Source organism: Bubalus kerabau, chromosome 1 (assembly GCF_029407905.1).
Source record: "Bubalus kerabau isolate K-KA32 ecotype Philippines breed swamp buffalo chromosome 1, PCC_UOA_SB_1v2, whole genome shotgun sequence".
Taxonomy (NCBI): Eukaryota; Metazoa; Chordata; class Mammalia; order Artiodactyla; family Bovidae; genus Bubalus; species Bubalus kerabau.
In genome coordinates, this window is record NC_073624.1 from 38,634,399 (window position 1) to 38,650,096 (window position 15,698).

The following is a 15,698-nucleotide window of genomic DNA, read 5'->3' on the forward strand; positions in this document are numbered from 1 at the left end:
GACAATGAGAAAGGTTAAGTAACCTGCTGGAATCAGTCACACAGGTAGAAAGTAACCGATCCAAGATTCTGACTCATTCTTCAACCCATTCACTCATTCACTCAAAACATATTTATTAAACGTAGGTCCAGGCTCAGAGAATATAACGGTAACTATAAACAGACCCAGCTGTTACTCTCACTGAGCTTATAATCTTGGTAAAGAATGACATTTGTTAATCAATAAAATTCAAATGTCAAATTTCAAATTGTAGACTCTTAGAGGCTCTAACACTAGAAGCCAGGAGGGTCTTCTTTGAAGAAGTAATACTTGAATCAGGATCTAAAGAATGAAGAGGGGTGAAGCAGGTGAATATAAGAGGTTAGAGTGCTATGTCAGAGAGAACTGACTGGGCAGAATCAGGACTTCAAATAAAGACAGAATCCACAATTTAATCACAACACTATGCTTCCCTTCTTTGCTACCTTACTTCAAAACAATCAAGGCATGAAGTACTCTTGGTTTGAGGCACTAGCAAACCTAAAAAATTTCATAAAAAATATACTTTCAAGTCCATCACCAAGCAGGACTATTTGGAAATAGGAAAATTAACCTAACCTGGTATCTTTTAAAGTTACTGTGATTTAAAATGTTTGGATTTAGCATATCATACATTTATAAACTTTGCAACAATACACTAGAACAGTAGGAAAAAAAAAAGAAATTATTGTCATGTTCATTCCTGGAAGCTTCATTAATGCACCTGGCAGACAACCAGTCTCTAATGAGTTTTTTCCCTGCCTGTCACACCAAACTAGGATGGAGGGTAAAAGACGATGTATGAATAAAGCAAAATATGTGTCCATGTTTCCAAGAAACCATCTATTCCATAAAGCAAAGGTAAACCTAGAGAACCTAACAGTGGTCCTGCAGCACCATTCGAGCCTCTACTGATGACTGTGCATTGTTTATGAAGCATCTGTTTTATACTCAAAACATACTAGAAGTTACAAGTAAATGTTTAAGTCTGATCACAATACCATACCTAGAAATTTCTATAGTGGAATTTCTAGAAAACTAACAGTGGCTATACTCTTAAAAGGTTTATCAACTTTCATAGTCCCTTGTAGAACAAAAAAGTAAGTTTTAACGATTTTCAAATTCCCCAATTATATACCTAGGTACTATTATGTGACTAAGTGTGTTATTTCATTATAAATAACCATAGGAGGACTTCTGGCACTTACTAGAAATTGAAAACAATTCTATAGCTGCTAAGCTTTTGCCAGGCTTACCTCAGGGATGCAGTCATCATGGGTCACCACCCTCACTATGTCGTCCAGGGGCAGAAGGGAATTGCACTTGATTTCAGTGTAGACATTTTTCCCCTCTGTGCATGCTGCCAGCAACTCCACGAGGGTGATGTGGTAGGCTAAGGGGCCACTCTCATCCCCTCGGTCTCTCTCTGAACACATCATATGGAGAAGGATGGGAAATGATGCTCTATCATTGTAAAATATCAGCACATCTTCGCCCCCATTTATCAACTGAAATGATAATAAGAGAGTCTATATAGCAGTCCAAATGTTCATCCTTGCAGTTATTTCTAAAGACTTGGTCTATATGGAAACACATGCATATCTTTGTAAAAACAGAGATAACATTGCAAAAGCAGAACTATACCAAAGCAGGATGGCAAAAAGATTGTATTCATGTGTGAAGTGATTAATTATGAAAGTCATCAAAACCAGTTGAGGAGATATGGGAGAGGTACATGGCATTGAGAATAAATGACACAGATGATTGGAAGCTGTTCAATGAGTTAGCCACTGAAATTAAACCTACAAAATATTCCAGTAATGTTACTTTCTTTAACTTCAAATGGTAGATGCCGTTGCCAAGTATGAGAAATCTCATAAGTCTCATTTTACTATGAATTAAAATATTCCCCTCCCCTTCAATAGTGATGGAATAAGTAAGCAAGTACACATAACCAAATGTAACTCTACAAGAATTTGCAGATTCCATTTGTTGTGGATATCAGTAGGGGATGGAGGTAAAAGCAGAAAAATAAAAAGAAAAATACAAGCTTAAAAAAAGAGAGAGAGAGAGACAAAGAATGCATAAGTAGGGGCTTCTAGGAAATAAATTTTCCTTCCTGTTTTGTTTGTATAACAAACTAAAGTGGAGTTTCCAGCAGGATATAATTTTATTGCTAAATCACCATAATGTCTTATTGTCTATTTTGGGGGGGGGGGGGAAACAGTAGTATTTTATTAAGGAATCCACTTTGCTGTGAAGCCCAGGCTGAGTTAACAGTGATGAGTTCTGGAGGTAGACTCAGAACTCCAGACTATCACTGCTATCTTCTCTCTCTCCCTCAACTGAAAACCCAGCCTCATGAAGTCTCAATTCTCGCCCTCCTATTCCTGGAAGATGCCCAGGCTAGTTATGTAAGAGGCTTCTGCAGAGAAGACAACTTTTGTCTTCCCAGGAGACAAACCCTCTACTTTGCTTTATGAGGCAGATAGCAACCCCAAACCACAGACAGGTTAGGACCTGCGCTGGCCTCAATTCTTTTTGTCTATTCTAGTACCAATTTTCTACCCCCAGTGGGAAATATTTTGGAAGGTAACACAGATTACATAATTTTTTCTCTATTTTATTTGAATTGATAACATACTTAAATTGATAAGACAATTAACTGGCTTACACTGAAAGTTCTGTTGAAAGAGAATGTATTAGTGTCAAAAATGTATATATTAACATAAAATTATAAATATTTCTTTACATATAGAAACACATCACCTAGTAAATACCATTGGACTCGCTTAACTATTTGCTGCTTTCCCATTTTAATTCTTCCCATGATGGTTTTCCAAAAACTAATTAATTGCCACATTTCTAGGCAAAGGAGAACTATTACGAATGCAAATACAGATAGGTAAATTTTACAAATTAAAAATGCTCCTTAAATGTTTAATAACAATAATTTACATTAAAAATTTAGGACTTTACACTGAATTAACTTTGAAATTTCTGTGGGGCAAGAGGGACTCACATTGTAACAATACAGAAATTACTCCCATCCCAAATTTAAAGTGTATAATTATGAAAATTCCCCCAAATCAATATAATCCACTAGGTAACTGTTTGTAGATGGTTGAAAGCTGCTTTAATCCATCCAGGCCTTTAGAGAACAATTAGGTCACAGAGCAATGATCTACCCACACAGGCTCAAAGTATTCTCCAAAGTGGGCTTCCGAGGTGGTGCTAGTGGTAAAGAACCCACCTGCCAATGCAGGAGACATAGAGATATGGGTTCAATCCTGAGTCAGGAAGATCCCCTGGAGGAGGGCATCGCAAGCCACTCCAGCATTCTTGCCTTGAGAATAGAGGATAGAGGAACCTGGCAGGCTACAGTCCACAGGGTTGCAAAGAGTCAGACACAACTGTAGTGACTTAGAGCACACACACATGCATTCTCCAAAGTATCACTTGGTTCCTAATAAGTAACTCATTCACTGTATAAATCTGGCTCAGTGAGAAATATCATAATGAAGAGGGCAAAATAAATGGAGTACATCATCCATTTGCTTTTCTTAAATTTTTAACTGACTCTGGATAGCTAAACTTTCACATGTAAAAAAACACTGACAGATAATTTCTATTAATTTCATTTCCTTCAAAGCCCTCTGTAAATAGCAGCAAAGAACATCCATTTTATGATTACAGGAACACAGTAATAAAGGCACTTGAAAAGCAGAGTTTAATCCATTTTTGTTATATTTTGAAACTTAGAAATATAAAATTTAATCACTTTCATTTTAAATAATCTATAACATTTCATAGGATTTTACCCACTATTTAAAATACACAAATTCATTAAGGCTCAAAAATAAAAATAAACTCCTAGAAAATTATAACATCACCTTATGATATGTCACTTCCCTAGACCTAAGCAAAATGCATTGATGCTTAAGAGTTGTACTCAAATTATTTTCCAAACCTATGTTGTTGGGGGATTTTTTTCACTCAAAATTAACAGAAAACACATAGTTGAGCATAATGTCTATGTGAAGCTGGTAAGATGCAAACTGAGAACATACCTCGGTCATTACCATATCCTGGCATTTCTTCACGTATTTGCCATCTGCTTTGACAATCGTCTGCAGAAACCTTAGGTACTCCACGTGGCGGCCGTGTGTCTCAATGCAGTGCACAAAGTGCTGGACAACTCTCTCGCTAATTTCATTGCACAGATGGTAATTGTTCATGAAGATGTGCCGCATGGTTTCTGCTTCAAGGAGCTACACACAGAGGAATGGGCCCTTGTAATTCTGACAAGATCAGTTTTCTATTTTACAGTAATACTTAGACCATATTACCCGGCTTGTGATCAGTTTTCTATTTTATGCAAAATTGTAGTGAGTTTTCTCTTCCATAAAATGCAATGAGATTATTCAGCATTTAAAAAATTAAAAAAGACTGAGTTCACAAAGGAATTTACTTGGAAAAGGGAGCTTATTATAAAGGTCATCATGTTGGCAACAGTATTCTTGAGATTAATCATGTACGATTCAAACATGGCTCTTCCTTAGTATTCGCTGCCACATGTTTTACACAGCAGAGGTAACTCCGTCTTCGAGTTTTTCATATTTACTTACTCGTGGCATCACACTTAGTCTTTGCTGTACCTTATCTTTTTCCTAACTGTGTACATAAAAATGAAGTTGCCATCTGCAGGTAAGATTTGTGTGATTTTTCAAGTTTCTTTAAATGTTCCCTTAATGGAAAGATACTCACTTTCAGGAGAAGAAGCCCCTACAAGGAATAAAATGAGGTGACGAAGATGAATATGGGGCCTCCCAGGTGGCACCAGTGGCAACAAACCTGTCCACCAATGCAGGAAACTTAAGAGATATGGGTTCAATCCCTGGGTAGGGAAAGTCCCCTAGAGGAGGGCATTGCAACCCACTATAGTATTCTTGTCTTGAGAATTCCATGGACAGAGGAGCCTGGTGGACTACAGCCCATGGGGTTGCAAAGAGTTGGACACAACTGAAGTGACTTAGCACGCACATATGCACAAAGATGAATAAAATTCTATCCATTAATGTTGCTAAAAGAAATGACATGGACATTTTACTATAAATACTATAAATATTAGAAGTCACTCAAATACTTACACCAGGGGTTAAGAACAAATTCAGATGTTTATGGAGGAGAACTTGATTCTGTGGATTTCCCCGACAGAAATTCTGCAGGAATGTGTGAGCCAGATTCATTACTTCATTCATCTTCTCATCATTCTGGAAGTTAAAAAGTAGTACATGATACAGAGAAACACACAGAGCAAAAATACTATCAAAGAATGTTTTTTTACACATGCATTTTTTTCCTCTGTTTTCTTCACTGTTTTATGGTCTCCTTTCTGTGTCTACACCTCTCCCTATTTTGTAGATATCTCTCCCCTCATCTTCATTCTATTATCTGTTCTGCTCCCCTTTTTGTTTCACAGTCCACTTCTCGTTCCCCCAGGCTTCCTACTTGTCCACTACAATTTCCCATCGCTGTACAAAGCTGCCCCTTCTCCCCTGCATCTGTCCCCACACCTCCTCTGTCCCCCTGTTCCTCTCTCTCTGGCCTCCTTTACTCTTCCCAGTTCTGTTCCCTCTGCCCTACATCCTTCAATCCCTCTCTTTCCTTCCCTCTCTTTGATTTACCTTCTTCCAGTGTTTCAGTATACCTGGAGCTTCCTGATCCTCCTGCTTTCTGTTTTTCCTCATTCTGTATCATCTCTATCCCCCTGTTTCTCCAGCTCCCCCCTTTCTTCTCCAGGCATTTATCCCTCCTCCTCTGGCTCCTTCTGCTCCTTCTCTCCTGCTCTCATTCCCTTATACTGCTGATTTGCCCCCACCCTCTTCTTTCCACTCACCTGCCCTCTCTTCCCTACTCTGTAAATATACATATTTGAGTTGGTCAAAACGTTCATTCAGGTTGTTGCATAGTGGCTTATGATAATCTCAAACAAACTTTGGCCAACCCAGTATTTCTGACCTTCCCTCTATTCTCCACTCCCCCTTCTTTGTGCCTGCTTCTTTTGCTACTTACTTTGCCTCTTTTTTCCATCTCATTCTTTCCCTTTATCTCTTCGCTTTCTGCCCTCCTCTTCCCTCACGCTCTTTGTCCCCTCTTTCTTAGCACACATACTCTTAAGTTGCTTCCTTATTCACTGTCCTTTCCCAAAGTCCTATGATAAAGTACTTCATCACTAATCAGAATTTCAATAGGAAACCTGAGTTTCAAAACTCAAAGAATGCAAAGTTTTCATCTTAAAAGTTATCTTTTTTTTTTATTTAATTTTTTTTATTTTATTTTTAAACTTTACAAAATTGTATTAGTTTTGCCAAATATCAAAATGAATCCGCCACAGATAAAAATCACTGAAACAATCTAAAATTTTTTTAGGCTAGGTCATGTGGTCAGTGTCAGATACACAAAATGGATTAATGTTTTGAGTCACAGTTTATATTAAAATAATTCAATGTTTTATTATTTTCATTTTTCCTCATCTGAGAGTCTAATTTTATGCCATATATAACTAAACCAACAGCCTAAGATCATTAATAGACTCACTTCCTCATATTTAAATTAGGGATGAACTAACTAGACTAACAATTATGTCCAAAAACTCCATTCCCATCTTGAAAATAGGAAGTTTTTATTTCAAAATATACTAGTATTTTCTTTTGTTTGTAGTCCAGACATAGTGAAAAAACATCAAAGCAACTTCAGACACAGGAACATTCAATTCACACAGAAAAGCCAGCCAGTACAGAAGAATGGCAGGGACAATTTTACCAGAATTGGTATTTCTTTGACGCTGTCACCTTATGCTTTTTTTTGCTGGTTTATGAACAACTTAGTTATTAAAACTGAGCAAACCCCAGAGGCATTTTTTCACAGAAATAATTCTGAGATTTATATGGAACCACAAAAGACCCTTAATATCCAAAACAATCTTGAGAAAGAAGAGCAATGCTGGACATACCATGCTTCCTGATTTTAAACTATACTACAACACGACAGTGATTCAAACAGTATGACGGTGGCAGCAAAACAGACACATAAATCAGTGGAGCAGGACAGCCCAGAGATAAACCCAAAACATGGGGTCAGTTAACCTAGGAATGAGCTCTGAGAGAGACGATACCACATTGTATGTGCTTTTCGGTGATGTGTAGGAAAATTCTTCGACCTTTTATTCAAATTTTAGGTGATGCAAGTTAAAAATCACTTGGTTTAGATATTCTAGGCTGATGAAGAGACTGGAGAAAATGTATCAGGAAAGAATGAAAAAGAAGACAAGCATACACCTTGGGGAAAAGAGAACTTCTTAGTGTTGGTGAAATTGGACAGCTACATGCAAAAGAATCTACTATCTTATACCATATACAAAAAGAGACTCAAAATGGATTCAAGACTTAAATTTAAGACCTGAAATCATAAAAATTCTAGAATAAAATACAGGCTGTATACTTTTTGACACTGGTCTCAGCAACACTTTTTGGATGTCTCCTCAGGCAAGGGAAACCAAAGCAAAAACAAACAAATGGGACCTAATCAAATTAAAAAGTTTTGGCACAGCAAAGGAAACTATCAACAAAACAAAAAAGCAAAATACTGAATGGGACAAGATACTTTCAAATGTATCTAACAAGGGGTTAATACACAAAAACTCATACACCTCAACATCAAAAAAAGAAAAAAGAAATGGGCAAAGGCACTGAATAGACATTTTTTTCCAAAGAATACACACAGATGGCTATCAAACACATGAAAAGATGCTCAACATCACTAACTACCAAGGAAGTAAAAGTCACTCAGTGTGTCTGACTCTCTGGGACTCTGTGGACTATACAGTTCATGGAATTCTCCAGGCCGGAATATTGGAGTGGGTAGTCGTTCCCTTCTCCAGGGAATCTTCCCAACCCAGAGATCAAACCCAGGTCTCCTGCACTGAAGGGGGAGCCACCTTCAGTGCGGGAGACCAGCTGAACCACCAGGGAAGCCCAATTATCAAGGAAGTGCAAATCAAAACCACAGTGATATATCAACTTACATCTGTTAGAAAGACTATTATCAAAAACAGTAACAACTGTTGGTGAAAATTTAAAGAAAGGAGAACTCTTGTGCACTGTTGGTGGAGACATAAATTGGTAATAGCCACTATATAAACAGTATAAAGTTTCCTCAAAAATTAAAAACAGAACTATGTTTGATATGATCAAACATATGATTTGATCATATGATCAAATGATATGATCATATGATCCAGCAGTTCCACTTTGAGTATTTTTCTGAAGAAAACAAAAACACTAATTCAAAAAGATATATGCACCCATATGTTCACTGGAGCATTGTTTACAATGGTCAAGATACAAAAGCAAACTAAGTCTCCATGAATGGGTCAAGAAGATGTGAGATATATATATATATACATACACACACACATATAGATAGATAGATAGATATACACACAATGGAATAATACTTAGCCAAAAAAGAACAGAATCTTGTCATGTGTGACAACATTGATGAACCTTGAGGGTATTATGTAACAGAAATAAATCAGAGAAAGACAAACACTACATGAGTTCACCTATATGTGGAGTCTAAAAAAGAAAATAAACAAGCAAACAAAACAGAAACAGATTTATAGGTACAGAGAACAAACTGATGGTTACCAGAGTGGAATGTGATGAGGGGATGACTAGGTGGGGAAGATTAAGAGTTACAGACTTTCACTTATAAAATAAACTAGTTATAAAATAAACAAAGGTTGTAATGTACAGCATAGGGAATATAGCCAATAATATTATAATAACTTTGTATGTTGACATCATTTTGTGATTATAAAAATATTTCAAATCACTCTGCTGGACATCTGAAACTAATATAATATTGTAAATGAGTAATATTTCAATAAAAATATAATAATAAAATAGAAAACCCACAAATATAAAGTAGTAGTAAAACACTCAACACTACAGTTATATTTTTAGAAAAAGGGACTTCATTACATGTCATATGCCTGTGTTACAATATCAAAGATATAATAATTTGAATTATAAATACTAAGGAGTTAATACGTTTGGCTGCTTTTCAAAAATTCTTTTACTGTATTCTCTAACATAGTTTGAATTATACCAACCTTATAAATATACATATTAAAATACACCTAAGTCAGACAGGGGGCAATTCAATAAGAGAAGTGAAAAGTCCAAGTGGGAAGGGTATATGGCCTGGCATGGTTGCTTTCCAAGAGAGAGAAATAGGGCATCTACTTGCAGATGGAGGTCAGAGCCTGAGTGAAGTGCAGAGAGCATTCATCAGGAGGAAGGGGGAGCAGTGATGGTGGAAGATGGGTTATAAACAGTATATTAATAAGTGAGTAATTATATTCACACACACATATATTCTCTAGACCTGTCTAGAGGACCTGAAGAAACAAAACCCCCACAGAAATAAGTACTTTAAGTTCTCAGAATTTTTCTCCCAAATACCATTCTCCCCCAAATGGATCTGGAGCTTCCTGAAGAAATAGCTAATTCCAGGTGGAACAAGAAAAATGCAAGGTGAGCCTGGAACATTTTAATGTGCAATTAAGTGATGAATCACTCAAAGACTGATGAGGCCATGTTAGAGGACAGGCAACTAACCCCAATTTGGGACAATCAAAATAAATAATGATAGAAACCTAATATAACCTATTACATGAAATGAGCATCCATGAGTCCATACTAAAATAAATAAATGAATAAATCAAAGGTTTAATAAAAATAGCCAGCTAATGGAAGCTGCGGTATAGCACAGGAAGCTCAGCTCAGTGTTCTGTGATGAACAGAACGGGGTGGGATACTTGGGGAAGGAAGCTCAAACAGGAGGGGTTATGTGTATACTTACAGCTGATACAGCAAAAATCAACACAACATTGTAAAGCTACTGTCTTTCAATTAAAAAAAATTAATTAAAAGGTTAAAAAAAGAAATTTTGATCAAAAATGGAATATTTACTTAGTTTCAAAGAACTGTGCCACAAAATATTTATTACAGAGGAAAACTGAGCAGCTCACAGTGAGAATTCTGGCAGACACCATCTTTATCAAGTGACCCAAGTAAACATCACCGGTCATGAGGCAAATCAAAATTGTACGCTGTCTGATAGGAAGCGGTGGGAAAAACTTAAGTGTTACTCCTGTAACGTTCCTGCCAAAGATGCATAACTAAATTGAATCATGAGGCAAAGTCAGATGATCCAAATGAAGAGGCAGTCTTCAGAATGGCTGGTCTGTCTTCAAAAGTGTCCAGGTCATGAGAGGTCCAGCATGAGGAGGTTTAAATGGACATGACACCAAACAGCACCTGTTTCTGAAGTGGATCTTTTTGTCAAACAGGACGTGATTAGGATGATGGGAGCACGTGAATGGCTCGTGAGGAGGAGATGGCAGCAGAGTGCCATGTTCTTTCTCAATCTGGAAGGGTATCATGGGGTGATGTTCACAGGGAATACACACTAAAGGACCCAGGGGAAGTAGGGCATCAGGTTGGCAACTTACTTGCAAAGGGTTTGGGGAAAATATTAATTGCAACTTTGCTATACTGAAATTGCCTCAAAATTAAAAAAGGAAAACAGAACCTAAAAACTCACCTTTTCATAGGGTATCTGCAGCAGATCCAACACCACCGAATGGGCTCCCATATTTTTCAATAATCGTTGATGTTGATTGCGACATTTTTTGTTCTGGACGCAGAGTTTACTGAGCCTAATCAAAATCTTTCCAAACAAGAAGAAAATCATTAACCATAGAAAATACAATATTAAATATAATCAACAGGCAAAACTCTTTTGCCATGCAAAAATAAACCCACATAAAACTAGTTGCTGACCTCCTTTACAATCCGATAGTTGTTGCTCTTATTGCTGTCAATCTGAGGTTTCTTTGTTCCATCTTGCACTGGACTTAAAATGTTTGAGTCCTAAAATAAACACATAGATGTATTTTATGTTCTATATAGCTTCGTAATACATTTGGTTCTTTTGCAATAAATAAGAAATACATTTGAAGTTATTTTGTGATGAATTTATTATTCAACTTAAATGTTTCTTTGGTACTTTTTTATCTCATCAAAAGCTCCTTGGCTTCAAGGAGTCATGCAAATGACCACTTCCCAATAACAACCAAATTACAAGATCTGGGACTTCTCTGGTTGTCCAGTGGAATCTGCCTTCCAATGCAGGGGATGTGGGTTCAATCCCTGGTTGGGGAACTAAGATCTCATATGCCATGGGGCAACTAAGTCCATGTGCCTCAACTAGCAAAGCCCCCACATGCCTCAGGGAGTCCCAATGCAGCCGAAAGAGAAGAAGACATTACACGATCTATGGCATTACTAATAATTAATGAGTAAGTTAGAAAGGAAAGGAATAACAGGTAACATTCTCAGTGCATTTCCTTATGCTAAATGTATCAGATCTTATATGGCCTATAGAAAAAGGAATGGTAAAATTTCAGGGCACAGCAGGCAAAATTTTATTATCAGGGATAAACTGCTGGAAAAAAAAAAGACTGAAGGAGCATATCATAATGAAGCAAAATTTCAGAGATGGGAGGTAAAAACACCTCAAACCAAGAATTCTCTGACAGGTTACCATGACATTCTTAAGAGTCATGACTGGGGGGTGAACAACCACATATAGACCATGAAAATTAAAAAAAAAAAAAAGAAAATGTAAATTAAAAATATTTTAAATTAACAAAGTATATTAATAGGACCTAGAACACCAGAAACATTTTATTATAACAACCATTATCTGCAGTAGCACAATAAAAGACAAATATTAAGGAATGTACATATTTTAAATACCAATTACTGGACTCATCATATGAAAATAAAACGCCAGTTATAATACAATCTCCAAACATTTACTAATCCTTAATGCATGCCTGGTACTAGACAATGGTGAGTGGATATAAAAGAAATAGAAGATATGGTTCTTCCCACAAGAAATTACAGTCTACCTAAGGAAGCAGGGAGAAACATGAAAACAAAGATCTGAACTGAGCAGAATTTACTATTCAAAGAGACAGAGAGAAGGAGACTAGATATAATTTTAGACAGCTTTATGAAGGAGGGCAAGTTTAAGCCAAGGTCTTGAAAGATGAAAACAGTTCAGTTAAGTACGAGAGACACACGAAGGGCAGGGGACATTGGTTAGGTGAAGTCACCTTACCCAAAGGTGCTGGAGAAAGGAAAGCACAGTGGTGTATAGAAACTGACAAGAACTGACAAAGCAGGCTGCAAAAGGAGGCAATTAGGTGGAGTGGGGCCTGCCCATCTCCCTGATTTACAACTAGTACAAAATTGCACTTGGGATGAATATCAAGGGTGGTTTAAAAAACACCCTGTATTCCTGACTACACTGAAGGTGCTGAGCTCTCACAGTTAAATGGGACGCCAATCTAAGCTTGCTGCTGCTGCTGCTAAGTCACTTCAGTCATGTCCGACCCTGTGCGACCCCATAGACAGCAGCCCACCAGGCCCTCTGTCCCTAAGGTTCTCCAGGCAAGAATACTGCAGTGGGTTGCCATTCCCTTCTCCAGGTAATCTAAGCTTAGGAGAAAGTAAAAAAAAAAAAAAAAAGGAAGTTAATTGACACAATTTTATTTGTCCCTATTTTTCCTACTGCATTCCATGACAAATCACAAAATAAACTCAAACCAAGAAAGAAAAATCACTGTGTTTTCCTTGCTAGTCAAAGATTTCTGATCCAAGGTTTCAAGCAAGAGAATGACTTGGTCAGGTATGGAGTTACCACCACTGCTCAGGAAGCTCCATGTTTCTCTTTGACTTTTCTCCAGGCGAACATCATCCAAGATGGAGGCTCTCAATCTGAACTCCATCTTAGCAAGTAACTCTTCTCTCATTTTACTGAGCATAAGAAAATTCCCCTACATGATGCTGTCTCTTCAGCATTTGAAAACATCCAGTATCATCCACAAAACAGTCTGCATTCCCTGCTACGTCTCAGAGAAAAATAACTTTTGATACTCAGATTTTTAAATTCCATCTCTTTTCTCTCTGATTCATCCCTGTTTCTGCAGGTGAAAATTTTCTATCCTCTGCTGATTCTTTCTGAACTCTGAAACTACAACCCAAGTTGAGGCTAACTGAGCACTTTCCATGACACCGTGCATTCTGGGAAGTCATCTTGCATCTTGGATTATTACCCCCACTAAGTTTCTCAAAAGAATAATCTACTGTACTAAAATTGTTTTATGTGTCAATGACTCAATTACTAAAATTGTCTTTAGCATCTGATTCTCTGGTTCACTACCACTGTCTTTAAATTCCACTTTGTTTTATTATGACAGGATATTCTCCAAGATTTTCTGACCACCTTGTCACTTTCACTGAATGGAATTGGAACCACAAAAAGTCACGAATAAAAACACTGAAAGCATTAACACTGTTCCTGTTACCTTCCAGGGTTGTGTCATCTATGCTAATAAATCCTAGGAAGGAAATGAAAGCAATCCAATTTCCACCCTAGGTAAACAAAAGAGAAAAAAGAATGGGAGATACTATCTACAAGACAATAAACACTAAGTAAATTCAAAAAAGTTACAGAAGAAAATGTAAAAATATATACGTAAGTGAGGCCAACGTATTAATAGAAGAGGGAAAGGGCCCCCATGCCTCATATGAATGGAAGCTATTTGGATGGAAGAGGTTGGAGGTCACAGCATGAGAGAAACAGGGTTTCTACTTGATAGAAACATAATTTATTGATGAGAAGTAGACATTGCAAAGGTAGAAATAAAATTAAATTTCCTTTTTCTGATCACAAAGGTGAAGGTTGAATTTTAAAAGGCCATATTCATTTTTTTCTGGAAGAGAAAAAATATTAAAGAAAACTAAGTTTGTATTCCAATCCAAGATTAAGATGTTACGAAGTCTAAAGACCGACAAAGCTCCTAAGGTGGAAAGGAGATCTTTCCGATATATTTCAACTTTTTAAAAAATCAGTCAAATATACAGGCAAAGCTTTGGCAGATATATTTAAGTCTATTTTTCAAGCAACGGCCTGCAGAAAAAGCAACTGTCTTGTTTTAAGAAAAGTAATCTCAGGGAAGATGTACTACATTACAAAAGTTATGCTCTTTAGTTCTGCCCAAGGGAGGATGTAGACAATGCTAAACTTCCTAAGTATGGGAATTATAAAGAAAAATTATTTTAATTTAAAATTGCCAGCAGTCAACAAAGGAGGCAATGCTGGAGAATTCAATGAATGGCCCCTTTTAATTTCAGAAAATAATTCAATGTAATTAAACCGAACAAAAATATTAACTCATAGAACATCTGGATGATCCCAAAGCAGTGATCAGGGGAATTTAAGAAATATGTAAACTATATAACTACAGTTAGGTTTTATTTTCTTATTTAATGCCAAGATGTTCCAAGTAAAGTTGCCCTGTCTTCCTCCAGAAAGGAAAGAAATTGATTATATATTTTTTTATATCCTATACCTCTTTGTTCCTAGGTTAGTGGCCAAATCTACAAAGTCCTGGCTTTATGCTAATGACAACATATTAGTAAGGTGTAAAATGTAGAAGTGTAATTTATGCAGAATCCCAGAGTTGAGGAGGCTCAGGAAAAAAATGTCTAACACTGAGAGCAGTGCCATGCTTATGGTAAATACCTAAATTATGCTTTTGACAACAGTGATGAAGAAAGGACTGCAAAAATACTTGCACTTTACTGTAATTGTTTCCTATCATCTGGAAGAATTTGAATTTATTTCCTCTAATGGAATATGGGAACCAGTCAAGTGATTTTATTGAGGCAGCTAGATTTTTAATTGCATAGTATATACTGTAACATACTTTGGCCACCTGATGTGAAGAGCCAACTCATTGGAAAAGACCCTGATGCTAGGAAAGATCAAAGGCAGGAAGAGAAGGGTACGACAGAGGATGAGATGGTTGGATAGTGTCACTAGTTTGAGCAAACTCAGGGAGATAGTGAAGGACAGGGAAGCCTGGCATGTGGCAGTCCATGGGGCCGCAAAGAATCAGACATGACTTAGTGACTGAACAACAACAACAGTAATGTAAAGCAGTATATTCTGAAATACCATAGCAAGGATAGTTTAGAAGGGTCTAGAAATTTCTGGAAGAGTCTAGAAATTAGATGGTCAACATAGACATGCTCAGAGTGAATACCTAAGCAAATACTGGCTCTGAACATCACGTTGCTCCCACACTTATTTTGCATCAGGCAAAGAAACTCTTTTTAGATAAATAGCAAAAATGATATAATAAAATAATATTGTATGAATCATATGGGGAACTAAACATGTGCACAAGTTAATGAGGATCTGGCTCCTTAATTTAAACAAGGTCAGTCATGCTTTTAAAAAAGAACTTTCCAAATCCTACAATGTAGAAACGCCTACATCCACCACAGCTGTGATTAAAATAGCTTAGTGCATTTCTTTGCTTTGTCCCAACCCCAGTGAAGTGAAAGGATGTCCTTCTTCAGCAATGTTATCAAGTCAGCAAGACTAGAAAGCATTCTATTCACCATCTGGATCCCTAGCCTTCTCTTCTTGTATCTACTACTCAACCGAATCAGTGGCATCATTTACCAGTC

At 36.9% G+C, this 15,698-nt stretch overlaps 1 protein-coding gene across 5 annotated transcripts in view; it reads right to left on the reverse strand.

Moving 5' to 3' along the window:
* ITPR2 (inositol 1,4,5-trisphosphate receptor type 2) overlaps positions 1-15,698 on the reverse strand; it is a 586,098-nt gene that overhangs the window by 305,574 nt on the left and 264,826 nt on the right. For all 5 annotated transcript variants that reach the window (XM_055572406.1, XM_055572399.1, XM_055572407.1 and 2 more), the window contains 5 exons: positions 10,932-11,021; positions 10,693-10,818; positions 5,169-5,291; positions 4,089-4,289; positions 1,275-1,526 (listed from right to left, as the gene is read on the reverse strand). In XM_055572406.1, the coding sequence (XP_055428381.1) occupies positions 1,275-1,526; positions 4,089-4,289; positions 5,169-5,291; positions 10,693-10,818; positions 10,932-11,021 (792 nt within the window). The remainder of the gene's footprint in view (positions 1-1,274; positions 1,527-4,088; positions 4,290-5,168; positions 5,292-10,692; positions 10,819-10,931; positions 11,022-15,698) is intronic.